The sequence below is a fragment of the Myotis myotis genome, unplaced genomic scaffold (genome assembly GCF_014108235.1).
Source record: "Myotis myotis isolate mMyoMyo1 unplaced genomic scaffold, mMyoMyo1.p scaffold_m19_p_8, whole genome shotgun sequence".
Lineage (NCBI taxonomy): Eukaryota > Metazoa > Chordata > Mammalia > Chiroptera > Vespertilionidae > Myotis > Myotis myotis.
The window spans coordinates 9,517,105-9,544,133 of record NW_023416390.1 but is presented as its reverse complement, the minus strand read 5'-3'; the positions used below and the strand labels follow the sequence as shown (position 1 = coordinate 9,544,133).

Below are 27,029 nucleotides of genomic sequence, written 5' to 3'. Positions count from 1 at the left end.
ATGGCTGTTCGCTTAGGGCTACATTTCATAACTTCCATATGCCACATGTATTTTTGTATGTTATGAAATATTATACAACTTAGAATCTAATTAAAGGAGCAGGTAAATAACACAGAGTCATGTTACAGGGTAAACTTTGAAAACTGGTCCCTTCAGAAATCAACTAACTTCTTGCCACAAGCTGCTATTGGAGTCAAAAGAGAAAATATAAAGTACTGAGGCCCAGAAGAGAGACACGCAACTACCTCCCCGCCAATATAGCAAGAATATTAGCAAATATGGCCAATACAGTAAGAATATTAGCAAAGAGCATTATATTAACATTAAAAGCATTACTATTAGTTCAAAGCACCTATATAGCTCTTTAAAAAACACATCTTCAAACTGTTTCATTTGATTTCCACAGAAACCTTACATGGGAGACCCTGTGAAGTCCACGGGAAAGGACACCCGGTTCCCTCAGACACCTCGATTAGTGTAGGTGACGAGCGATGAGTCCCGCTCTGCCTTTATTTCCCACCTCCTCGTTTCTTGGCTGTGCCCTGAACATTCATTTCTGTATCATAAAACATAGTGGATGTCAGTAGCAGTTAATCACTTACTGCACGGTTACTGTTTGTCAAATACGGGCCCTATGCTCATGCCTCGTGTACATTATTTTCTTGAATCCCCTCAACAGTGCTGGAAGGAGCTGGCATGGTACATGAGAAAATGGAGACGCAGAAATCTTCGATCATAGCCTCACATATGGAGAAATTGGTCGCAGAACCAGCACTAGAATCCAGGCCCGTTCGACACCAACGTCGATATTCCTAACCTTTGATGATATGGTCTCCCGCAAAAAATACACCATCTTGAAAACCCTCCCCAGCATCTTCCCAAACGCAGATTAGAGCGATGCTCACAGAGACCCCCCGCTCTGTGTGACCCACTCACCGGCGTCTCGACTTTCGGCAAGGACTCCTTCAGAATGAAGATCATGCCCTTCAAGCTCTCTGAGTCGATGTCTTCTGACAGTTCAAAGAGCAGGTTTCTAAGACACACACAACCAAAGAGTCAAATGAAGCCTCTCACGTGCAGAGGACAGCACTGTGAATCGAGTGCATCTACAAATGTTCTCTCTCAGGTACATGACCACAGCCCTGTGATTAATCCCTCTTTATAGATTCAAAAACTAAAACTTTGAGCTTCAAAGTGGCCTCTTAAATTATGGTAACACAGTAAACAGTAGGGACAGGCCTTCTGGTTCCAAGTCTAGTGCCAGGAAAGCACAGAACACAATTTTGGCATTCCGACTCCCAACTCCACTGGAGGAATTCTGGGTTATTCTACAGGCCCTTGTCACAGAGAACCTGATGCCCAGCCATGTCAAGTCCACTCTTGAAAGAGAAAGGACAATACCCCGACTTCTGGGTAGTCATATAGTGAATCACCAGAAAAGCTAAACATTTCGCTCACACACTGATGCCTCTGCACGCCAGAGACCAGCCCTCTGTCATTGAACAGCAGATTTCCAGCATTCCCTCACTGAGCTGAGCGAGGGTAGCTCAGGTTCTGGGAGCCAGTCCGAATGTTAAAGCCTGAAGGACATAATCACCCAGCCAATTCGATAAAACCGCACTTCGAAGGCTCCTCCTTGTGAGGGTCTCTGCAGCTATGTCCGGGACCATGTAAAACAGTGGTGTCTGTGGTCTGACCATGACAGGCCTGATGTCTGTATTTTACCTCTCTCACCCAAAACATGTAACCAGACACGCCTAAATGACATCCCTCCCTCACACAGAGGCATTTCACTCTGCTGAGTATGCATTCTTTCCTTCTCAAATCACTGAATATAGGCAGACACACGAGAGGACTGTCTGAGGGCCTGCAGACTGGGAAGGAGGAACGCATGGGCCTGCTGTGCTGGGGTGGGCTTCCCGTGGCAGTGAGATACGAAGCTGAGGGAAGCCACTGCCAGGCCCGAGAATCCCAGCGTTTCAGCTCCATGGTACCTAGAGCTGAGAAATCTCCTAGCGTTGCTGATCAGAGACACCCAAGAAGGTCCATAAGAAAGAGACCCAAGAGATCTTAATCCCAGTCTCCTTTCTTTCTTCTTCTTCTTTTTTTTAATCTTTATTGTTGAAAGTATTACATAGGCCAGTGATGGCGAACCTATGACACACGTGTCAGAGGTGACACGCGAACTCATTTTTTTGGTTGATTTTTATTTGTTAAATGGCATTTAAATATATAAAATAAATATCAAAAATATAAGTCTTTGTTTTACTATGACTGCAAAGATCAAAATATTTCTATATGTGACACGGCACTAGAGTTAAGTTAGGGTTTTTCAAAATGCTGACACGCCGAGCTCAAAAGGTTCGCCATCACTGACATAGGCCCTTCTTTTTCCCCCATTAACCTTTTCCAGCCCGCTCCTGTCCCCTGCACCTTAGGCCCTCACCACCCCATTGTCTGTGTCCACGGGTTATGCATCCATACATACAAGTTCTTTGCTTGTTCTCTCCCCCCACCCCCACCCCCTTCCCTCTGAGGTTCATGCTTCTATGTCTCTGGATCTATTTTTGATCATCGGTGTATTTGGTTCATTACATTCCACATATTAGTGAGATCCTTTGAGGAAACCTCAGTCTCCTTCTGAGGCCCAGTGGCCTGAATGACCCCTAACTGGACACCCATTCTGCCTGATGGCAGTCCCCTCCTCACCTGAACGGGGAGACCTGCTTCCGGGTGGGCAGCAGATCCTTCACTTGCTCTTTGGTGTAGCTGAGGTACTTCAGCAGCAAGTTCTGCTTCATGATGTAGAGGAGTTCCGCCAGGAGGAAGGGGTCTTCCTCACTCAGCCGCTCCTCGTTAATGAGATGGTCAAAAATATCCAAGGCCGAGCTGGCCTTCTCCAGCTTCCTGCTGGGGACGAAGTCTCGGCAGAGAAACTTCAATTTTTGCACCTCTAGGTCTTCAAGGTTTGAATCAATATGCACAAGCCTTTTGCGCAGCTTCTCCCTACCATTATCCTCCGGACCGGGAATCCAACTCTGAATGCCGGATGACATGGCCAGTCTGGAAAAGACAGAGAGACGGGGTAGCCTCCACTTCCCAGGCCCTCTCCCGCCTACAGCCTCCTCCCTCCCGGGCACTAGACTTTCCTGGAAACTTAAACATTACTGACAGGAAAATGATTGTGCAGTTATTTCAAAAACCAATAGCCAACACTTGTGTGTGAACCCTTTGGGAGGTCTGCGGGGAGCTTTTGGGGATGCCATTTACCCTGACTTCTCTGAAATCAAAATGTCCCCGTAGAAGCGAGTGAAATGGAGGACAACTCAGCACAACAGTTTCCGTTGGAGTTCGTCTTCCGGTTGGAGCTCTTTTTTAAAAAAAAATTTTTTTTTATTTATTGATCTTGAGAGAGAGAAACATCGACTTTTTCCACATATTTATGCATTCATTGGTTGATTCTTGTATGTGCCCTGACCGGAGATGGAACTGGAAACCTCGGTGTTGGACATTCTACCAACTGAGCTACCGTAGGCCGAGCTGCCAGGGTCTGGTTAGAACTCTTAAGTCATTGCCATCAAATGGCAGAATTAGCACTTAGATTTATGCCCCACAGTTTAGAAATAAAGCAATGGGGGGTTATATTTCTGAAGTGCTTACCAACCCAAGGATGGCAAGGTAATATTACTAACCAGAACAGTACAGGTTTGTAACCCACAGGAAGAATAATCATAATCCTAGACCCCAGAAATACAGGGAGGTTTTAGACAAGAGTTGCTCAGATCAATATAGAAAGTCACAGAGTAACTAAGTCAATATTTCCACATAAGCAGTGCATAAACTGGTCTTTTCTACACTAAATTTCATACTAATAAGAGGATCAATAAATTGACAACATTTTTCAATGTAATATTATTCATCATATAAGGACAAGGTATATATCCACTATGCAAGACATGGCTATTTAGAAAGAAGAAACTACTTTCTAAAGGAAAGAGAACATAGCAAAAATGAAACATCAATAACAAAGAGTGGTTATATCTCGATGGTCTAATTATATAAAATATAAATTTTCTTCTGGGCTCCTGTGTGAGTTTCTCAAATCTTACGCAATAAATACATATTACTTTTATTATTAGAAAAAGGAAACAAAAAAATGGGGTCATCCATGGGATCTTCTTATTCTAACTCATTATACATTTGCCTTGAAGTTTCCTGAAGATCCTAAATCTCTCGCTTCCTGAATGGAGACGAGCGTATTCCTGCCGGTAAAAGGCTGTGTCGAAGCCTTCCTAAGGCTTTTTAAACTTTCATTTTCCATGGGGAGGCTAATAAATCCAGGCAGAAATCATGCCATTGCTGAAAACAAGAGTTTTTGCAAGTTTCTATGACAGAAAGCAAGGGGGAAATGCTGGACTGTCTGACTCCCGGCAGAGGAAAGTAGTTAACTACATACCTTCAAATCAGATGCCACGGATCCTCTGGAAGTAAGTGGTTCTTGGGGAAATTACCTGAAAACAAAGTTTTAAAGGAATTAGGATCCTCTCTGGGCTCCAAGTTTCAAGAAAGCTCCCATTTACGCGGGAGGAAAACTTCAGACTTGCTTACTGCTGACTGCAATGAATACTGGGCCCTCAGGTTTAATATTAATTTCCTGTTGATGTCATCGCTGCCTTTTCCCTTCCCATTTCCCTTTGCTTGCATTAGGATAATCCTGATCAACAGCACCTCCTAAAGGCAGATGCACACTATAGAGCTCAGGATTTAAGTGTTCTAGCCTTTTCTTTGTCTTAAAAAAAAATGTCCATTTTCCAACCACTTCCTTCCCCAAGTTCCCTTAATAAAACCCAGAATCTCATGAACAGTAGTCACCCATCTTAATCTTTTCTCAACAACTCCATTTACAAATTAACAACAACAACAACAAAAATTTTTTAAGCAAAAAGGAAGAAGAAAAAGAGGAGGAGGCAGAGGAGGAGCTGAGAGATAAGCCAATCTGAGGTATCTACAAAGAAGTCAAATAACAGTAGACAAAACTGATGCAGTCTCTGCCCTCACAGTGCATTCAGTCCAGCAGGAAAGAGAATTTGAAGACATTATTTCTAAAAACAAAAACAATACCTAACACTCACCAGTATATCACTATGCGTCAAGCATGCTTTGTTCACTAGGTCACCCAATGACCCCTTTTTTAAGACATGAGAACTCAGACACAGAAAGATTTGCCCAAGGTCATACAACGAGCTAGTGGGAGACCCAAACCTCACCCAGCAGGTTTGGCTCTAAATCACTACACGATAATTCAAATGTTGCCAAGTTCTGGGAAGAATTCCAGAGTCTTGGATACTTCATCTCTGAAAATAAGTAAAATTTATTATGCTTTATTAGCAAATGTTAAACTGTCATTTCCAGATCCTAGGCATCATCTAGAGAACCTCTGGGTTTAAGAAAGACAAGTCCTGCCCTGGCCAATTTGGCTCAGTGGATAGTGCATTGGCCTGAGGACAAAAGGGTCCCAGGTTCGATCCCAGTCAAGGGCTTGTACTTCGTTGCAGGCTCCTCCCTGGCTGAGGCCCTGGTCCAGGCTTGTGCAGGAGGCAACCAACCGATGTGTTTCTTTGACATCGATGTTTCTCTCTCTTTTCCTCTCTCTAAGAATCAATGGGAAAATATCCTCGGGTGAAGATTTTTAAAAAAGAAGAAGAAAAAGAAAAGAAAGACGAGTCCTAGTGGTGATGGTCGCACAACAGGAAAATGTATTTAATGCCACTAACGTGCACCCTTAAAAATGGTTAAAATGGGGCTTCCAGTCAAGATGGCGGCATTGGTAAATGCGGCACTCGCACCCTCCCACAACCACATCCCTTTGCCCAGAGTGGACACTTTATTCCCAGGCCCCAAAGTTATCCAATAAGCCCCAGAAGGGATGGACATGAAATGGCCAAAGGAGCAAAGGCTTATTTCAAAACCTTTGTCCCTCAGTTCCAGGAGGCAGCATTTGCCAATGGAAAGCTCTAGGACAGTGGTCAGCATACTGCGGCTCGCGAGCCACACGCGGCTCTTTGGCCCCTTGAGTGTGGCTCTTCCACAAAATACCTCGTGCGGGCGCGCACATACAGTGTGATTGAAACTTTGTGGCCCGTGCGCAGAAGTCGTCTTATTGATGAGAACCTGGAATCGTGCCTAAAGTTAAAAACAACAACATACAAACCTGACTTACCCAAACTTTCCAAGGAGATGCAAGGCCATTGTTCACATTAGTGTTTGTCAGTCATTATCATGATTGATTGATTGATTTTTGAAATACAATTTCCATTTATTCCCCCCCCCCCCCCCAGAGAACTTTTCTTCACTCTTTAAAGACTCAGCCCCTTACATGGGCTTTGGTGGAGGTCGTGGGGCAGCACCCGCAGGTCTGAATCGGGGTGGGGGTGTTCGGTCCTTCCGGGCTTCATGAGAACGACACTCACTTCAGAGATGTCCCGAACGGCTACGGCCTCCACTATGTTTCGAATGACAAACTTCTTAATGGCCTTGTCCTTGGGCACGCACCGGGCGCAGTTGGTGCAACGAATAGGCTGCACATGGCCTCGGCCTTTTTTGGCAAGACCATTATTCCTTCTTTTCTTGGTCATCTTGGAAACAAGGACCCGAGAGAGTCATTGTTATGATTTAATTTCATGGATATTGTAAGGTAAATTGTAAGGAATTTAATTTTATCAATAAATAATATCGTTATTAAGTATGATATCAAGTTTTATTCAACGTACTAAGACTTAAAACTTTAAGTAAAGTTTATTAAGTTAATGTTAGGGAACGTTGTGGAGTGAAAGAAGATGTAGTGTCGAGGATTGAGAAAGGTATGTTGAGATGGTTTGGACATATAGAGAGGATGAACGAAAGGAGATAGACAAAACAAGTATACAAGGCGAGTGTGGATGGGAGAGTTGGAAGGGGTGGACCTCAGCAAACATACCTCTATCAGATTGAGGACGTTTTTATTGCTTAGGAGTACCCTAATTAAGTTAATAACAATGTACCTACCTACATAGTTTAAGTTTAAAAAATTTGGCTCTCAAAAGAAATTTCAATCGTTGTACTGTTGATATTTGGCTCTGTTGACTAATGAGTTTGCCGACCACTGGAAATGATAGGGAGGGAGGATTTATAATCTAACTAGAGGCCCAGTGCATGAAATTATGCACTGGTAGGGTCCCTAGGCCTGGCCTGCAATCAGGGCCAATCTGTGGGGCAACCGGCAGGCAATGGTGGGGGAGGCGCAGGGGGCAGAGAGGGGGAGCTGCTGGCACCTGCCTTGGCTGGTCTGGGGCCTGTGGCTGGGGGCAGCTCCTGTGTTGAGCGTCTGCACCCTGGTGGTCAGTGTGCATCATAGCGACCAGTCGTTCCACCCCGTCATTCTGCCATTCATGGATTTGCACATTAGGCTTTTATTATATAGGATAGATAGAGCACCTGAATTAATCTGAAAAGTAATCATATTATTTTAAATCTTAGAACACATATACTTATGTGAATAGAGGGTTAAGTTTTTAAATTATGAAAAGGGGGTTAAGTTTCCTTTTCAAGGCCTGTGCAAAGCAATTGAGGAGGTGACTCAACTGTGAATCCAGCAAGTGGAAACGATAAGCAGGTTCAGATCAACCCACCAGGAGTCAAAACATTATCTCCTTAACATCATCTCATCGCCTGATGAGTAATTACAATAGCTGATTGTAATAAATAAACAGAAACAATAGCTGTTTCTGTTTCTGTTTGTGGGTGTTCACTAGCAACCCCAGCTGGCAGCCCCCTGGGCCACATTCTGGCTGTAAGTCCCGGGCACAGTAAGACATCTTCTGAAAGATCCATGGAAAGGACTCTGATTCATTAAGCCTTGTCTGTGGTTATGTGCACCTGTAAATATCGTATATAAGAGTGTCTCTGTTGATTGTTGTTTGTGTCTCTTTGTTGTTTGGTCTCTAGTGAGAGTTCTTGTCTGTCTGTCTGTAATGTAAGGATTCTACTGAGAAACAAAAATATGGGAAATAGTCATTTAAACTCCCCAAGTACTTATATCATAGAGGGCTGGAGCTAAAGAAGTGCCCTTGAATAGGCTGCAGAAGCGGCAGCAACAGGGTGAGGGAGCACTCTCCTTGTAAAGGAAAAAAAATGGTACTTTTACACTAAAGCTGTTGGAGGCCCAGGAGTTGCTACAGTCCTAGGAACAAACCCCGGGGCCTTCTATCTCCCCACATACACACCCACCTTTTTTGCAGCCTCCTAAGAGTTATCAGGTTATGTTATCTCAGTTATACTTCTTAAGAATGTGAGTATATTTTCCATGAGGAAATTAAGCCTATTTCTGAAATCAACTCATCAACATCATCTCATCGCCTGATGACTAATTATAATAACTGGCATCTGCAGACCCCCAGGCCTGCATGTAGCTGCATTCCTGAGGGGGTTGGGGGGGGGGTGTTCCTGTATTTGCCTAGGAAGCAAAGGTTTTATATATATTATTAAAATGGTTATGTTATGTTAATCATAAACTTGATTATTTAAAAGCCCATCTTAGAATATTGTGTGTTGCAGGACAAGAGTCCATGCCATTTGCATTATAATCAAATCAATAACCGTATAATTTTAAATTTCTTGCCTTTTGGAGACAGTTGTTGTTTTGTTATGATGCATTTGGAAAACTGTTACATCTTCTGAGGGATCCATAGAAAGAACTCTGATTTATTTTAAGCTACATATCTCTGAGAATAAACTTTCAGATCATCCCCTTGAATTGGATAAAAATTACTAGAACTCTATAGAGTATCTGCATGTATAGAAATACTGGCAAGAAAAATCAGGAGAAACAGAATGTGATTATAGAACTGAATGAGCTAAAAATAATTGTATAGTTTTTGTAACTTTTATTAAAAATATTGCTGATTTTTAACCTTCTTGTTTTCCAGGCATAAGGGAACTTGTTTCTTTTCTTAAAGCAGTTTCGGCCCTAACCAGTTTGGCTCAGTGGATAGAGCATTGGCCTGTGGACTGAAAAGGTCCCAGGTTCGATTCCGGTCAAGGGCATGTACCTTGGTTGCAGGCACATCCCCAGTAGGAGGTGTGCAGGAGGCAGCTGATCGATGTTTCTCTCTCATCGATGTTTCTAACTCTCTATCCCTCTCCCTTCCTCTCTGTAAAAAATCAATAAAATATAACAAACAAACAAACAAAAAGCAGTTTGGTAAATTGTACCTTGATAGGCAGTATTACAGCATTTATATTTTTCTCCATATCTGATTCCTCCAGAAACTAGAAACTCTTAATGAGTATTGTTCTCATGGCAATGTGTTTGTTTGCATAAATCCAAAAAGAATCTGATTTCTTCATAACAGGATGTAAGCCAGTTTCCAATTGTGGTTTTATTAACGAAAACTTTACTGGAATGTCATGTCTGAGAGACACATGCCAGAACTCTAGATGTCGCCAGAAAGCTCTAAGGCAGTGGTTCTCAACCTTCTGGACCTTTAAATACAGTTCCTCATGTTGTGACCCAACCATAAAATTATTTTCGTTGCTACTTCATAACTGTAATGTTGCTACGGTTATGAATCCTAATGTAAATATCTGATATGCAGGATGGTCTTAGGCGACCCCTGTGAAAGGGATGTTCGACCGCCAAAGGGGTTGCGACCCACAGGTTGAGAACCACTGCTCTAAGGAATGAAGACTGACTCTGAAGCCGATAAGCCCCTTGGATAAATAGCCTGGTACCTTGCTTGGTCACGTAGTTCATGACAGTCTTTCCAGGTGAGGAACGAAAGTTGCTTTCCTGAGAGGTGGCATGAAAGAAACCTTAAGACACCTGCAGGGACCTTAACTCAAGGAATGCACCCCAATTCTGTAGGTATTGCAGGCGAAACCTGATAGCAACTGTGTGGCTTGGTTTCTTTGCCCTGGGAGTAAACTTTCTCATGAGATTCCAGTAAAGAATATTTTTTTTAAATAGTCTGTGTGATCAACTGTTATTCTTGTTGTGTTCATGCAAACCATCAGGCCAATTTGTAGCTAAATGTAATACAGTAAGTAAATTGGTCTTAATTTGGCTCTTTAATAAAAATGAGAGTGATTTTAGGGAGAAAATTTATTTCAACAGGAAATTATTAGAACTAAAATGTATTTTTCTTCCACCAGACCATTTGTCATAACTCTTACTTTTCTAACTTTTACCGAATAAAACTAAATTTTATAACACAGCTTGTCTACACCAGGTTATAAGCCCTACTCACACCTGGGGAATACCACCTCTAGCCATCGTTGCCACCTCCTTCTGTGGCCAGGCCTCATCGTCCCTCTGACAGGGAGCAAGGATCTCTTGGCTCTGACAGGACTTCAACCCTCATCAGCAGGAAGTAGTTTCAGAAGAGATCCAACGTCTCCTTTCCCTGAAAGAATTCAGAGCCAGGATCCTTGAGGAGGATGTGGTAGGCAATTAGACAGACATAAGCAGAGCAAGGACCCTGGGCCAACTGGAGGAGAGATGGACCCTGAAACGTACCTCTGACCACTCCATCTGCTCTGAAGCTGGCGATGGAGGAGCCTGTGTAGAACTGACCTTTAATTCTAACTAATTAGAAAGAATATAGTTTCGGTATAATAGAAAGTATAGAGATGAAAGAAAAGGAAAGTGAAGTAGACAAACTGAAAGGGACTAGGTACGTTGCAGAGTTCTGTGTAAGTTGCAGAGAGGCTGTGACGAGTTAGAATTGAGGAAGTAAAAAAGGTGAGAAGGGATATAACAGGAAAAAAGGATATTAGAGTAGGAATACTTAATAGAAGGCATAAGACATGGAGATACATTTTTTTAAGGAAATGAAAGTGAGTTAAAATTGTAAAAATATTTGTAAAAATCATAGAAAAGTTGTAAAGAGAAATCATAAAAGCAAACTATAGGTGTACTAAATAATAAATCTAAATAGATAAATAAATGTAAACTAATACAGAATTTCTTTGGCTCTTTTCCAGTCTTTTGAAAGAGAAAGCTTCTTTATAAAGGAATTTACTACTGTAGTACAAGGTTGATAGATATCAACCAATCTACCTAATCAGAGAGGGGGATAATAAGGGGAACTTATAATCTAATAGATGGAGCATCTGAATTAATCTGAAAAGTAATCATATTATTTTAAATCTTATAACACATATACTTATGTGAGTAGGGGTTTAAGTTTTTCTTAAAGTTTCCTTTTCAAGACCTGTGCAAAGCGATTGAGGAGGTGACTCAGCTGTGAATCCAGCAAGCAGAACCAATAAGCATGGTCAGACGACCCACCAGGAGTCAAAACATCATCTCATCAATATCATCTCATCACCTGATGACTAATTACAATAGCTGATGTCTGTGGACCCCCAAGACTACATGTAGCTTCATCCCTCACCCCAGCCCATTCCCCTATATAATCCTGTCTCCTGAATCTTGCTGAAAGGCAGGATTTGATGCTTGTAAGGGCCCTGTCTTCTTGGTTGACAGGCCTTCTCAATTAACACCTAATATGATTCAACCCTCCCTCCGTTATTGGACACAGCGACAGGCAGCCTGAGCCCAACCGGGGGGTTCCTGGTAAGAGGTGGCCAGCCAGACTGCTCTGTCCAGATGTGTCAGCACATCTGCCACTTCCTGGAAGCCACTTGGATGTCTTCATGGCAGCGTTTTAACCCCACACAGCAGCTTCTCGAGCCTGAGCCCACCTGAATCCACCCTGGAGCCCCCACCCCAGTCCTCCCTTCGTTTCCTTCAGTATATTCTGACTTGGAAGAAATAAAGTCACAAAAATCAGGAGGAGGAGGAGGAGGAGGACGAGCAGGAGACCAAATATGAACAATAAAATAGCAATAAATAAGTACTTATCAATAACTGAACAAAACAAAATAAATGAACAAGAGGAACAGAAACAGATTCATAGATACAGAGAACATCCAGGTGGTTGCCAGATGGGACGAGGGTTGGAGGGATGGATGAAAAGGTGAAGGGTTGTTTCAGAATAGTCGTGGGGATGTAAAGTATGGCGTAGGGAGTATAGTGAATAATATTCTAATAACTATGTATGGTGTCAGAAGGGTGCAAGGTATATTGGGATGGTCATGTAGTAAGTTATATAATGTCTACTCACTGGGGTATACACTGGAAACTAATTGTATGTCAAATGTAATTGAAAAATAAAAAAGGATTTAAAATTTTGAAAAATATAGGGAAAATAGATATAATGAGGTCCCTAAATACAAAGTAATATGGAGATTTTTAACTTTCTAAAACTTGGTTTTGATGAAGGTTTAGAGACTATATGGTTCCATGCACAATAAATATCTCTATGCTTCTTGCATATGAAATATGAAAAATATAAAAAAGTGGTTAAAATGGTGAGTTTTATGTTATGTATAGTTTAGCACATAATCTTAGTCTTCTATTCAGCTATTCAACCATAAATATTTTATTCCTTGGGCCATATCAGGAGGCAATTTGGTGAAACTACCACTTCTTATCCTGTTCATAAAGCACAATAGGTTTTTCAATTATTTTAAATATTTAACAAGCTCTTCTTATTTGTAAAGAACTAGATTGGGCATATTTAGAAAGAAAACATGGATAAAACACAGTGTCTGCCTTCCATAATAACTATGACGACTACATTTCTTGACACCTTCTTTTCTGATGAACAGTCTGACATCAGCACTATTATCTACATTCAATAGATGAGGAAATCAAAGTTCAGAGAGGTAACGTAACTTGTCATCATCCCAAAGTTAGGAAGAGGTGGGAATTCAGGATTCAACCCTAGGTCTCTCTGATTCCCAATCCCATGCTCTTGAGCCCAAGGTTACTGCTACTTACAATATACTATCTGTAATGATCGGGGAGGTTGAGACTGCAGTGGGGCTTCACCTAACTGCCGCAGGAGACTCAAGGAGCAAGGGATGAATCCAGATGAGGATGCCTTGGAGGAGGAGGCATCTGAGCTAAGCCTGGAAGGTAGAGGTAGAATATAGACACGTGAGCTAAACTTAAACTGCTATCCCAGTACTCCTAGTACGCAAGGGGAAATCTTGAACCAAGTTACAGGGGCGAGATTGTGTGGCATGTGATTTGTATTCAGCATTTCATCCTTCCTTCCATTCGGAACGTAATTCCTGAGATCATGCTGATGGTGAGTTGATGGTAGTAGAAAGAATAGACATTTCTCACAATCTCTTTCCTGACTGGGTCCCCACGAAGAGCCAATCAAAACTTTTATGACCTCTTCTAGTGGTGGGAGTTGATGACTGTCCTGGTGACAATGGGGAAATACTAGACTGTTTCTCTTTAGTTCCGCCTTGGGAGAGGATGGTGGTAGCAGTAGTTGGCTTCTCTTTACATCCAGGCTCTAGTCCAAATCCCCCACCCTCAAAGTATATAAAGGGAGACACGCAGCACCTCCACTTCCCAGGCCCTCTCCCAGTTTCAACCTCCTCTATTCCAGGCATTAGACTTTTCTAGAAGTGCTGAAAAATAAAAATTACTGCGTGGTTACTTCAAAAACAAATAGCCCAGAACACTCGGCCCTTCCGAAGGTCTGGAGGGAGCTTTTTTGGGGACTCACCCTGATTTCTCTGAAATCTAGCTCTAGCTAGATGACCTTATGGCTCGGAGATGGATAAGCAGGGTATTCTTCCCTATTATATTCTTAGTCATTTTACTCATGCCTACTTTTATCTGGAGTCCACAGACTAAAGGTTACTTTCTGAAGCAGAAGCTTTCAAATGACCCTAGTTCCAACATTAAGCTTTCTTCAATTTAACTAGGAGCTTTTATAGCACTCGGTACCTAGTTCTATAATTTTAAGTGACCGTATTCAAATTTGAGGAAACCTAGATACAGTCATATAAGATATTCTCTCCGGCTCTTAAAATTCTTAAGGGGACTTTAGAAATTTTCTCCCCAAAGGTAGGAAAAGCAACCACCAAAAAGGTAACAGCCCATGGATAAATGGACCCTTCCCACCACATGACTATGACGATTACTGTCACAGATCCCATTGCACTACTACTTCCCGAGGATAAAATTCATGAAAGATGACGCTCAACCAACATAGTAAAAAGGTCATTAGGTAATCAAAAATTAAAACATGATACCAGTACACATCTACTAAAAAGGCTAACATCCAAAACACTAACACCAACAAATGTTGGCAAGGATTCAGAGCCATGGGAACGCCGCAACAACAGTACAGCCACTTGGGAATATAGCCTTGCATTTTCTTCCGAAGATAAACGTAGGCTTATCACGCAGTTCAGCAATTCCTTGGTATGTACCCAAATGACTTGAACACATGTCTACACAAAAATTAACACACAAATGCTTACAAAAGCTTGACACTTTTCTGTATTCTAAAATATTTTTATTTAAAAACAAAGTATACAAGAGGGCAGAAAAGGCCTCTTTCAAATAGATACAATGGACCTATTATCAGAATATACAGGAATATAATTTTCTTAACATTTTTATGGATTCCATTCCTGTGCTGGGGGATGGGAGCAGACTGGGAGAAATCAATGGGGAGGGGGGGAGTGGAGGAAACATGTAATACTTTAAACAATAAAGAATTTTTTTAAAAATACTAATACATATATAATGTTCTGTTTAAACTGAACAAAAAAGGTAAGCCCTCTAATGTTAAAAATCTATAGTTACCAAATAAAAGACATTAAGGCATGTTTGGTTAAATTGACTTAATTACTTAAATTTAGTTGTATGTAAAATGAGCTAACATCTCAATGTAAGCTCTTATCTATATACATATTTTTTTAAAATATATTTTTATTGATTTCAGAGAGGAAGGGAGAGGGAGAGAGAGATAGAAACATCAATGATGAGAATCATTGATAGTCTGCCTCCTGCACACCCCATACTGGGGATGTGCCCTTGACTGGAATCAAACCCGAGACCCTTCAGTCTGCAGGCCGACGCTCAATCCACTGAGGCAAACCGGTTAGGGCTCAATAAAACATTTTTTTAAAAAACTATACTCAGTAAAAAAATAAAATATGCATTTAGTAATCAAATGATTATATACAAAAGTGCCCAAGAAAAGAGTCACGATTAAAGTAAGAAAAATAACTTACATGATAACTAAAAGACAAAGATGCAGACCTCTGAGGCGCCTGACATTCTAACCACAGCGTCTCCTGGCTTCCAGCTCACCTTGCTCCCATTCTCTCCTCTCCAGCTAAAAGTTATGCTCCAGGTGTGGCGCACACGCCTTGCATCTCTCCTCTCTGCTCCTTCACTTGGTTTAGGTCTTCTCTGGCAACATACTCTCTTCTCCATTTCAACCTGCCAAAACCCTACTAACTTCTCAAGGTTTAGTTCAACCTTTCCAAAATAACTCCTAGTGTGGTGTAATAATAATAACAACGATAAGCAGCCATGAACACTCTCTCGTTGGGTATGATCATAAAGGCTCTCTCATCTCCTCCTCAGAACAGTTCTGTGAATTAGGCAAACCTTCATCCTCCTGTTTTGTCAGCCTACGCCTGGAATCACAATCCCTCTTTACTCCTCCCCATTCCCCTTGCAAATGAGCAAAACACACCAGCAAGCACATAGCATCCCTCTCTTTGGCTCTGGGAATTGACTGATGGATGGTATTAATAAAAACAGTGTCATCAAAGGCAAATAAGAAAATCGACAAAAGTAGAGAAACAGACAACACCGCATAACTTAGTCCTGGCCAATGTGGCTCAGTTGGTTGGAGCATTGACCTGTACACCAAAAGGTGGTGGGTTAGATTCCTGGTCAGGGCACATACCCAGGTTCCAGGTTCCATGAGACCGCTGATCAATGTTTCAATGTTCTCTCTCTCTCTATCTCTCTCTCTATCTCTCTTTCCGTGTGTGTGTGTGTGTGTGTGTGTGTGTGTCCCTTCCTCTCTCTGGAATCCATTAAATAAATAAATAAATAAAGACAAACAAACAAACAATTGTTTTAAAAAGAGGGAAAGGAAAGAGAGGGAAGGAAAGAGAAGATGCTGATTTGCCTTGCTCTGTGTTTTCACCACGTCAGGCAGATGGGATAAGACCAGCTATGTGGTCATGCCACCTCTACGGGAGAGGATGGGGCTGGAAGGGGAAGGTAATGACCCCCACAAACTGCAGAGAGGAGCGCTTTACTTTAATTAATTAATTTACTGACTGATTTTTAGGGAGAGAGAGAGAAACAATGATTTGTTGGTCCACCCATTTATACATTCATTGGTTGATTCCTGTATGTGCCCTGACCAGGGATGGACCTGGCAATGTTGGCGTTTCTGGATGAAGCTCCAACCAACGGAGCTAACCACCGGGGCCACAAGCACTTCAATGCTTATCTCTGTGGGTTTTGTTTTTTGAATCTCTCTCTCTATGGCTTTTGTTTTTTTTCTTTTGTTTTTTGTGTTTTTGTTTTCTTTAAGCTGTGCACTTTGTTGAACTGGTCTCAAGTCCTCAAGTCAGTCAGTGCACAGGTAAGCCCTGCTTGGCTACCTCCACACCTCAACCCACTCCCAGGGGACCAAAAGCCTTCATACATCTCAAGTTGGGGACAAGAAGGGGGGGCCACGATGGCTGGCCATTCAAAATAAAACAAAATAACAGGTATTAAGGCGAAGATTAAAAAATTTGGATTACATAATTTACACAAAAGCAATGCTACCACCCTCCCCGTGTAGACTCGGGGAGGACTGGCCCTTCTTAAGGAGAGTGGGCGGCTCTGGGGCAGGCAAGGGACTTCCTGTAACAGTGCATCTCTCCTATTTGGGATGACTATTTAAAAGAAGAACAATGTGCAATCAAAGTCATCGGCCACATTGTAGAACTTTGGGGGTGCTTGCTCCAACAGACTGCTGTCACCCTCACCGTGCTAGTTTTTAAATCCTGAGTCAAGCGCCCAACCCCCCAAAATCAAACAAACAAACAGTCCGCCTAGAAGCACTTGCATGGATGATGGTGGGGCCGGACTCCTCATACCCCTGCTTGGTGCTCCACATCGGCTGGAAGGTGGACGGCGAGACCAGGATGGAGACTTGCGGTCCGGGGCGCAATGGTCTTGACCTTCATCGTGCAGGTCATGCCGGGAGCCAGAGCAGTTATCTCCTTCTGCATCCTGTTGGCGGTGCCGGGTGCATGGTGGTTCCACCAGACAGCACCGTGTGGCAGCGGCACCGCTCGTTGCCCATGGCAATGGCCTCCCCGTCCGGCAGCTTGCAGCTCTTCTCCAGGGAGGAGCTAGAGGCCGCCGGGGCATCTCCTGCTCCAAGTCCAGGGCGATGCAGCACAGCTGCTCCTGGATGTCGCGCACCATCTCCCGCTGGGTGGTGGTGGTGAAGCTATAGCCATGCTCTGTGAGCACCTTCATGAGGTAGCTCAACGGTCCAGATGCAGGATATGGGTGACCCCATCCCCAGAGTCCATCACGATGCCAGTGGCACGGCCTGGATGGCCACGCACATGGTGGGGTGTTGAGGTCTCCAACATGATCTGGGTCATCTTCTCACTGTTGTCCTTGGGGTTCAGACGGGCCTCGGTGAGCAGAACAGAGTGCTCCTCAGGGGCCACATGCCCCCCATCCCTACCCCCACAGCTCGTTGTAGAAAGTGTGATGCCAGATCTTCTCCCTGTCGTCCCAGTGGTTGGCGATGCCATGCCTGATGGGGTATTCAGGGTCAGGGTGGCTCTCTTGCTCTGGGCCTCATCACCCACGTAGGAGTTCTTCTGGCCCATACCCACCATCATGCCCTGGTGCCAGGGGCGCCCCACATGGAGGAGACAGATGGCACTGGGGGCATCCCCCCCAAAGCCCGCTCTGCGCAAGCTGGAGCTGGTGTGGTCCACACGTGCAGCAATATCATTATCCATGGTGAGCAGGGTGGTGTGGGCCAAGGAAGGTGGAAGAGGAGAAGTCTGGTGGAGAGAAACCAAGATGGCGGCATAGGTAAACACCAAAATTGCTGCCTCGCACAACCAATTCAAAAATACAACTAAAAGACAAAACGAACATCATCCAGAACCACAGGAAGGCTGGCTGAGTGGAAATTCTACAACTAAAAGGAAAGAGAAAAGCACACTGAGACTCAGAGGAGGTGTGGAAGTAAAGCACAGAGGTACGGAGGCGCACATGAAAAGGGCTGGCAACTGAGGACACGGTTGTCTTTTTCAATCGGGAGGGAGTCTCAAGCTCCCAACTTCTCTGAACTCCAGTTCCGGGAGAGTCTCTGTGGACCCAGACTCATATGGGGAGAAACTGGACTGTCAGGTAGCGGTCGGAACTCGAGGGCGGCTTTTTCTCAGAAGTGCTTGTAGCAATTATCAGGACACTGAGATGCGGGGCCTCTTCGGGTAGGACTGAGGATCAGCCATAGTTGTTTGCTCCATCCTGTTGATTCCCTGAGACCCCGCCCCACCCAAGCTGTGTGCAGAGGCTTTTGCATATGAATGACCTGGCCCTTTGCAATCTAAAATTACCTAACAAACTGCAGCTGGGTCAGAGAGACCCAGAACATCCAAAAGAAGGCCCATGGCCCCGGACCAGCTTGCATTGCTTCACAGCTGGGCCTCATCTGGGCACCTCCAAACCCCAAACAAAGAAGAGGAATCTGCAGATCTCTCCATATCTCCTGCTGGGTAGCCTCAGACAGAGGCTAAATTAGCACCTCCTTAGAGATCCAAGAGCCAGTGTACCCAGTGGTCAGAGTGGGACCATCCAGATTACAACTCCTCAGATCCATAAGGGACACACTCAAGGGGCAGACTCAGTGAGCACCAAAGCCCCACTGAAGCAAGTCTTGCCCCAGAAGGGTGTCATCAGCACAGAAGTTCTCCCACCATAGATACAGCTGATTCTCACAGCCAATTGGCCTGGAAGTCAATTCCTCCCAGTGATACCTACAATAATCAAGGCTTAACTACAAGACTGTGCATATGGCCCACAAAGAGGTGCACCAAGAGTGTCCACCTCAGGTAACGGGAGGCTGAGCCACTGGGCCCTATAGGACACCTAGCACAGAAAGCCACTCTATCAACACTGGGAAGCATAAAAAATGCAAAGACAAAGAAATAGGTCACAAATGACAGAAATGGAGGAAAGCAAACTACTGGATATAGAGTTCAAAACCACACTTTTAAGGTTTTTCAAGAATTTTCTAGAAACCGCCGATAAATTTAGTGAGACCCTCAATAAATCTAGTGAGACCCTCGAGGATATGAAAAAGGACCAACTAGAAATTAAGCATACACTGAATGAAATAAGGAATATTATACAGAGATAAAATAGCAGACTAGAGCAGTGATGGCGAACCTTTTGAGCTCGGCGTGTCAGCATTTTGAAAAACCCTAACTCAACTCTGGTGCCGTGTCACATATAGAAATTTTTTGATATTTGCAACCATAGTAAAACAAAGATTTATATTTTTGATATTTATTTTATATATTTAAATGCCACTTAACAAAGAAAAATCAACCAAAAAAATGAGTTCGCGTGTCACCTCTGACACGCATGTCATAGGTTCGCCATCACTGCACTAGAGGATCGCAAGAATCAAGTCAAAGATTTGAAATACGAAGAAGCAAAAAACACCCAACTGGAAAAACAAAAAGAAAAAAGAATCCAAAAATATGAAGATAGTGTAAGGAGCCTCTGGTACAACTTCAAGCATACCATCATCCGAATTATGGAGATGCCAGAAGAAGAGAGAGAGCAAGATATTGAAAACATATTTGAAAAAAAATAATGACAGAAAACTTCCCCTACCTGGTGAAAGAAATAGACTTACAAGTTCAAGAAGCACAGAGAACCCCAAACAAAAGGAATCCAAAGAGGACCACACCAAGACACATCATTTAATTATGATGATAATTAAAATGCCAAGACCAAAAGACAAAGAGAGAATCTTAAAAGCTGCAAGAGAAAAAGTTAGTTACCTACAAGGGAATACCCATGTGACTGTCGGCTGATTTCTCAATAGAAACTATGCAGGCCAGAAGGGAGTGGTGAGAAATATTCAAAGTGATGAATGCCAAGAACCTACAACCAAGATTACTTTATCCAGCAAAGCTATCATTCAGAATTGAAGGTCAGATAAAGAGCTTCACAGATAAGAAAAAGCTAAAGGAGTTCATCACCACCAAACCAGTATTATATGAAATGCTGAAAGGTATCCTTTAAGAAGAGGAAGAAGAAGAAAAAGGTAAAGATACAAATTATGAACAACAAATACACATCTATCAACAAGTGAATCTGAAAATCAAGTGAATAAACAATCTGATGAACAGAATAAACTGGTGAATATAATTGAATCAGGGGCATAGAAAGGGAGTGGACTGAAAATTCTCGGGGGAAAGGGGTGTGGGGGGTACAGGAAGAGACTGGACAAAAATCATACACCTATGGATGAGGACAGTGGGGGGATACGGGCAGAGGGTGGGGTGGGAACCGGGTGGAGGGGAGCTTTAGGGGGAAAAAAGAGGAACAACTGTAATAATCTGAACAATAAAGATTTAATTTAAAAAAAAAAGAAGGCTCTCTATGGCTTTTGATTGGTGCTTGACTTAATCGCTATCATGGAAAGCAACATAATCCTGAGATGCCCAATTCAGTTTCTAAATTCAACTCAATTTTTAAGTTTCAAAGCTCTTTTCCTTCCCAACTCTGAGAAGCTGTTTCAGCAACAGCACCCAAGGCCTTCACCTCCAAGCTCTAGTCAAATACTCCTTCCCCTCCAACATGCCTCTCGGAGGGTCATTTCCACACCAGCCAGGGCTTCTTCTCCCACCTCATGAACATTCGCTTGAAAGCTACTCTCTGGATAGTGATAGAGAGTGCAGGACTAAAGAAAGGTCTTTGGATTTTCTTTTAAAACTCGAGGCCTGGTGCACAAAATTTGTGCACTGGGGGTTGTCCCTCAGCCCAGCCTGCACCCTCTCCAACCTGGGACATCCCTCTCACAATCCAGGACTGCTGGCTCCTAACCGCTCACCTGCCTGTCTGCCTGATTGCCCCTAACTGCTTCTGCCTGCCAACCTGATCACCCCCTAACTATCCCCCTGCAAGCCTGATTAATGCCTAACTGCTCCCCTGCCGGCCAGATCGCCCACAACTGCCCTCCCCTGCTGGCCATCTTATGGCTGTGGGCACCACCATCTTTGAGGGCGTGGCAGTCAATTAGCATATTCTCTCCTTATTGGCTGTGGGCACTGCCATCTTTGCAGTCTGCTGCTCAGTCGTTTGGTCGTCCCTCACTAACACCCCTGCCGGCCTGGTTATCCATTTGGTTGCGATGGTCGCTTAGGCTTTTATATATATAGATGTGTTTTGATTATTGATTTCAGAGATAGATAGAAACGTGGATTGGCTGCCTCCCGCTGCCCCACACTAGGGATAAAGCCTGCAACCTAGGCATGTGCCCTGACTGGGAACCTAATTGTCAACTTCCTGTGCATGAGATGACACTCTACTAACTGAGCCACACCTGCTCAGCAGTCTTGGGCTTTTCATTTGCAAGAGAGAAAAAGTTTCTTTCTCAGAGTATGCTGCAGCAAGACATGGTACTTCTCCTTATCAGGTACTCCGCAGTTCCAGTCATACATATTGCTATTCAGTTCAAGGTGGAGATCCACAAGTGGCCGACTTCTGGAGGGAAGGAGAAAAGCTAAAGTGAATTGCATGCAAACATCAAAGAGGAGACAGATTGTCATTAGGGTGAAATGAGCCAACTGAATAGGGTAGTGAAGACCTGGGGTGGGGAGGGAGTAGGAGCTGGGGCGGGGGGTGGGGGGGATGGGGAGATATCTGTAATACTATCAGCAATAAAAATATTTTTACTAGTGGCCTGGTGCACGAAATTGTGCACATTGAAAGGGAATTAATTAGAGGAATGTAATTTGGACTCACTAATATCAATAATATGTAAATGTGAGGCAGTCCGCATTTCTGAAATTCAATGACATGAATTTTAGCTATTACTTTGCCAAATAAATGGAATTTACAGATATCATTTAAAAGAGCACTCAGCTTGCCCTAACAGATTTGGCTCAGTGGATAGAGCGTCAACCTGCAGACCAAAGGGTTCCAGGTTCGGTTCCGGTCAAGGGCATGTACTTGGTTGCGGGCACATCTCTAGTGGGGGGAGTACAGGAGGCAGCTGAATTGATGTTTCTCTCTCATCGATGTTTCTAACTCTCTGTCCCTCTCCCTTCCTCTCTGTAAAAAATCAATAAAATATATATTTTTTTTAAAAAGAGCATTCAGCTTAATATTAAAAATTCTGGCTCCAGGTCAGGTCTGTTTTCAACTTTTAGCCAGCATTGTAAATTGTTTGCAGTATCTGCCCATTTGGGGTTGCCATGTCATGGTTATGAATAAATCGGGCTTGCCATACTTCGTTACAATTGCCATAGCATCCTGATATCGCTGCTGCATATTTCTGAGACTACCGTCAAAGGATGATGGAAGTATTATCATTTTACCAATTGGCACATGGTCATTTTCAGAGCTAGATTTGAGATAATCCATCAAACCACTATATTTTTCAACTCTCAACTTAGATTGATTTGCTTTGATGAAATTTATCCGATTGGCCTCCATTTTTTAATATGAATCCACGATAAACTGTTGAGTTAATTTTCCTGGATTTAAAATAGGATTGAATGTGCCCTGCACAGAGACATAAAATCCATAATACTGCATTTGTGTGACTCGTATCCTTACATTTTGTCTAGTATTATTGTCGATTACACTGTTGTCTCTGAGTCTTAATGCAATATCTGTTCCCCAGCCTTTTTCACCATGTGGAAAAAGAGTAGGATATGTCATTGCATCTAATGTAGGAAACAGGATATTGATTTGTTTCATTTTAGTGGCATTTGGATTATTGGGGTCTGGTTTACAATGAATGAGCAAGTCCCTTTCAAAAGGAGGTTCTCCATCTTCGTTCCTGAATATGACAGAAACCTCAGTTACACGGGGAGAATTATATCTACCGGGGTCACTGTTACGATAGTACTTAATTGCCATTGTTACTTCTGTGGGAGCAACACCTTTTGCTGCTGCTTCAGATTGGGCTTCCTTTTCTACCTCATGTAGCATCTTGTACGATTTTGTTAATTCATTTATTTCATGCATGAGGTTGTTGATGTTGATCATGAGTCTTTCTGAGCAGCCCTGGCTTTCTGGCATTGCTAATCTTTTACTTGTAGCTTCGGCTGTATCCAAAATATAGAGTTGAGCAAACTTCCAAGAAACACCATCCGAAGGATGTAAAGTTCCAGCACGGTGATAAACTTGTCCGTGTATCCTAAAACAGTATGGCCCATATCCTGATGGTGATGCAATATTTGCTCCCATGGAAGCAAAAGCAAAAGAACTATTTATGGAGCGAATATTTTCCATGAGATTTTTACTGTCAGAATCTTCGTTTGTCATTAATCTTTTTAAATATGCCGGGTAATCTGGAAAATGTATATTATTTGGACAGACTTTCCCTTTGCTACAACATTGAGTAAATTTCCCATTGGCTGGTTTGTCATCAGAGAAATTTAGTGATAGGCAAAATTCACATCGAACAGTCATTCCACCACAACTATGTTCGAGAATTGCATCCTCATGTACTCCATTTTTGCTGAAAAGGCAGTTCCTATCAGTATTGGTAGTACTTGTTGATGACTGTTCTCTAGACATATTCTGTCGTCGCCACTGCCTTCTTTCAACTTCAAAGGCATGTTGGTCTTTAGACATTTTCTGTCAATAATGCCAGTGTTTTTTGGCATCAGAGCAACGTTTTTCCAGAAGCTGGTGTTCAGATACATTCTGTCGCAGGCACCACCTTCTTTCAAGATCAGACACATGCTGCTCTGCAGACACTGTCTGCCGACAACACCGGCATCTTTCGGCTGCAGAGCTACGTTGTATCAACCGTTGTTCTTTAGACATAGTCCCACCTCCCTGCTGTCACGGTCTGAGATGCAGGTGAATGAGAGTCCTGGCTGTCAGGCCACTGAGAGCTGTCTGACCAACAGCTGATTCCGGCTGATTCTGTGGGGGTAGGACTTCCTCCTCCCTGCTGTCAGTTTCCACAGCTGTGATGAGGAAACTGGGGTGACAGAGGGAGCCGCACACTCCATGCCACCCTCCCTCTCGCTCTGCTCTATGTCCAGCGGTCTTCTGCTCTGCCAAGTCCTCCAAACCTTCCGCTCTCCGCTCGCTCTTCCTCTCTGCTCTCCGTCGGCAAGTTCCTGGGAGCCCGCAGGCATGGCTAGGCACACCTGGCCTCGCCTCCCGGGCCAGCAATGGCCGCCGTTGCCTCCTGGGGTGCTTGACACCTGCATATGCAAATTAACCGCCATCTTTGTCAGGTTAATTTGCATAATCACTCTGATTGGCTGGTGGGCGTAGCAGAGGGATGGTTAATTTGCATGTTTCTCTTTTATTATATAGGATTGATTCCAGAGAGGAAGGGAGAGGGAGAGAGAAATAGAAACATCAATGATAAGAATCATTGATCAGCTGTTTCCTGCATGCCCTCCCATTGGGGATCAAGCCTGCAACCTGGGCATGTGCTGTGACGAGGAACCGAACCATGACCTCCTGGTTCATAGGTAGACACTCAACTGCTGAGCCACGCTGGTCAAGCTAAAAAATATATTTTTTAAATGAGCCAACTGATGGGAAAGTGCTCTTTTCTAAATACTTTACAAGCTGCTTAGTGAGTGATTCAAGCCAGCGGGCAGCACTCTGGCACGTGACTTCAATCCCCTTCACCAAGGGGCAACTGAATCAAACAATGACCCACTTGGATTGTCTGTGCACATGCAGGATACATGTAAAAGGCCAGTAATGCCGCTGGCACCCTGAGTGTCCACCTTAGAACATGGAGTCATCCCTGCTCTGTGCACCCATTAGTGCTGAACCACCACTGAGGTGGTGGTGATCTAGTGCTCTGGGATCAGTCAGGGCGGCTCACCTCTCCTGCTGCAGCTTCTGGGAGAGGCACTGTAGGTACCGGGACGATAAGGTGGGGCACTGGTCCAGCAGAGATGCATCTGCCTTGCACAGGCTCCAGAAGAAGTCGGCTTCTGGGTGAACCGTGCAGGGCTCAGGCTGCCAGGCCTTGGCATCCATGTTGCTCGCTGCTAGCCCATCGACCTCTGGGAGGCTGCTGTCTTCCATGTGACTCTCTGACTTCTCATAGTTCTGAATAAAAAAGAGCTTTGGCTTTCCCAAGAGAGAAGGGCATGCATCTCCCCTGAACATCCTCCTGATCTGATCCAAAGACAGCCCTGAGTGAGTCTGATCCACACCAAACAGGCTCTGTGAGCCCCCTCGGCTCACCAGGACGCACACAAAGCTGTCCTTGTCTTGGTGGTGAGTCCAATAGGCAACTTGGCGAAGATGATGACGCATAAGGCTCATCGTCAGAAATGAGAAACACCAGACTTCAAAGCCCAGGGAAGTGAAGGTGTGCCGAAGAACGTCTGGGGAAAAGAAACAGGCAGGTCATAGGAATGGATACATTACAGGGCTCAGCTCCAAATAGCTGCAGAAAGGGTGGTGTGGGTCTCGAGTCCTCTCACCTCCACCCAGTCGCTGGGGGATGACATGAAGCCCCTAGGATGTAAGTGGTGACCATTTCCAGACTCTCCAGTTCCCCTCCTGACCTGCTTCCCAGTGTGACCTCTGACTGAGCAGTGGGAACCCTGGGCCAAGACTCCCTACAGTGCCCGCAGAGTCGTCTCCTAGCTTGCAGAAATCCTGGATTGACCCTGGCTCCAGACGTAGAGGAAGGAAGTAGGAAAAGTAGAGGTCGAGTGTGTTGACCTTGCCACACCTGGGCGGCATGCTCTTTAGGAAGTGGGTCTTTCCAGCTTTCAATGGAAGTGATGAGACCCACCCTCTGAGAACGCTGTGAGGATTACATGAGATAAGACAAATAAAGCTCCTGGTGCTCCACAGAAATTAGTTCCTACTCTCTTTTTAAAAATCTTTTTGTCCATATTCCAGAAATTTCTATGGCCTTGGAACCCTAGACACTCTACCCAGTCCACTTCTTCTCCATCTGATCAGCTTACCTTCACTGGAGACATAAAAACAGTCTCCCAAATTGTTTTATCTTTCTAATAGCAAGGAGAGACATCTTTTTCTTCCTCGCTCAAAACTTCCACAGTCTTTTTTTAAATTTTTTTTTTATTATTATTGATTTCAGAGAGGAAGGGAGACTAGAGAGAGATAAAAACATCAATGATGAGAGAGAATCATTGATCGGCTGCCTCCTGCACACCCCTCACTGGGGACTGAGCCCACAACCTGGGCATGTGCCCTGACCAGGAATCGAACCATGACCTCTTGGTTCATAGGTCAACACTCAACCATTGAGCCATGCCGGCCCGGCAATTCCACATTCTTTTGAGCCACCCATTAAGTTTCTGTTTCTTGTTTGAGTGATGTCTCCAGTTTTTAGTTCATTTGTGGGGCAGAGAACTGTCTGTCCCAAGCCCAGAGGCTAAACAAACATCTCCTCATTCAGGTTGCCACCCAAACTAGTAGCCCATGAGCTCCTCTGGGTTTTGTTTCCGTGTCTCTTGGCTGTGTGCCCACCTCTCTTTTTCACCTGGGGAATGGTCTTCCGGGAGCCTACACTGCATTCAGTCCAAACCAAACAACACAACAATAATTAGAACAGACATTCCTTCCACCAAGGAACAGAGGGGTCCCACCTTCTGCTAGTTTAGGCATCACAGAAAAGCATCAAGGGAGATACATAACCGAATGCACCACAAAACTGTTGACAGATTCCCAACTCTCTACACCAAATGGGAATGATGTGCAGTCTGGAGAGTCCCAAATAATTCAAAGGCCCACGGCTGCAACCACTTGTCTTCACTTCCTTGCCCTGCAAGCTTCACCGAGCACTAGTGACATATAAAAGTGAAAGTAAGCAACCGCAATTTCTCTTCTGGCTTCTCAGCAGGAAATAGGA

The 27,029-nt window shown here is 43.9% G+C and overlaps 2 protein-coding genes and 2 pseudogenes across 18 annotated transcripts in view; all 4 read right to left on the bottom strand.

The window, feature by feature from the left end:
- Positions 1-5,249, bottom strand: part of CASP10 (caspase 10) — a 29,538-nt gene extending 24,289 nt beyond the window's left edge. Inside the window, exons 1-5 of one of the 3 annotated variants that reach the window (XM_036319429.1) lie at positions 4,609-5,249; positions 4,457-4,511; positions 3,271-3,370; positions 2,710-3,063; positions 937-1,033 (exon numbers count right to left, since the gene is read on the bottom strand). In XM_036319429.1, the coding sequence (XP_036175322.1) occupies positions 937-1,033; positions 2,710-3,056 (444 nt within the window). In that variant the 5' untranslated portion in view covers positions 3,057-3,063; positions 3,271-3,370; positions 4,457-4,511; positions 4,609-5,249. Of the gene's footprint in view, positions 1-936; positions 1,034-2,709; positions 3,064-3,270; positions 3,371-4,456 lie in introns of all 3 variants that reach the window. The other 2 variants (XM_036319427.1, XM_036319428.1) reach the window with 2 other exon arrangements.
- A 1,092-nt stretch (positions 5,250-6,341) lies between these two features.
- Positions 6,342-6,672, bottom strand: LOC118661825 (annotated as a pseudogene).
- A 9,525-nt stretch (positions 6,673-16,197) lies between these two features.
- LOC118661642 lies at positions 16,198-17,954 on the bottom strand (annotated as a pseudogene).
- Positions 17,828-27,029, bottom strand: part of CFLAR (CASP8 and FADD like apoptosis regulator) — a 44,446-nt gene continuing 35,244 nt past the window's right edge. For 9 of the 15 annotated variants that reach the window (XM_036319867.1, XM_036319868.1, XM_036319869.1 and 6 more), the window contains 3 exons: positions 25,017-25,527; positions 21,528-21,688; positions 17,828-17,964 (listed from right to left, as the gene is read on the bottom strand). In XM_036319867.1, coding sequence (XP_036175760.1) covers positions 21,550-21,688; positions 25,017-25,527 — 650 coding nt within the window. In that variant the 3' untranslated portion in view covers positions 17,828-17,964; positions 21,528-21,549. Of the gene's footprint in view, positions 17,965-21,360; positions 21,689-25,016; positions 25,528-27,029 lie in introns of those variants that run through there. The other 6 variants (XM_036319880.1, XM_036319879.1, XM_036319876.1 and 3 more) reach the window with 5 other exon arrangements.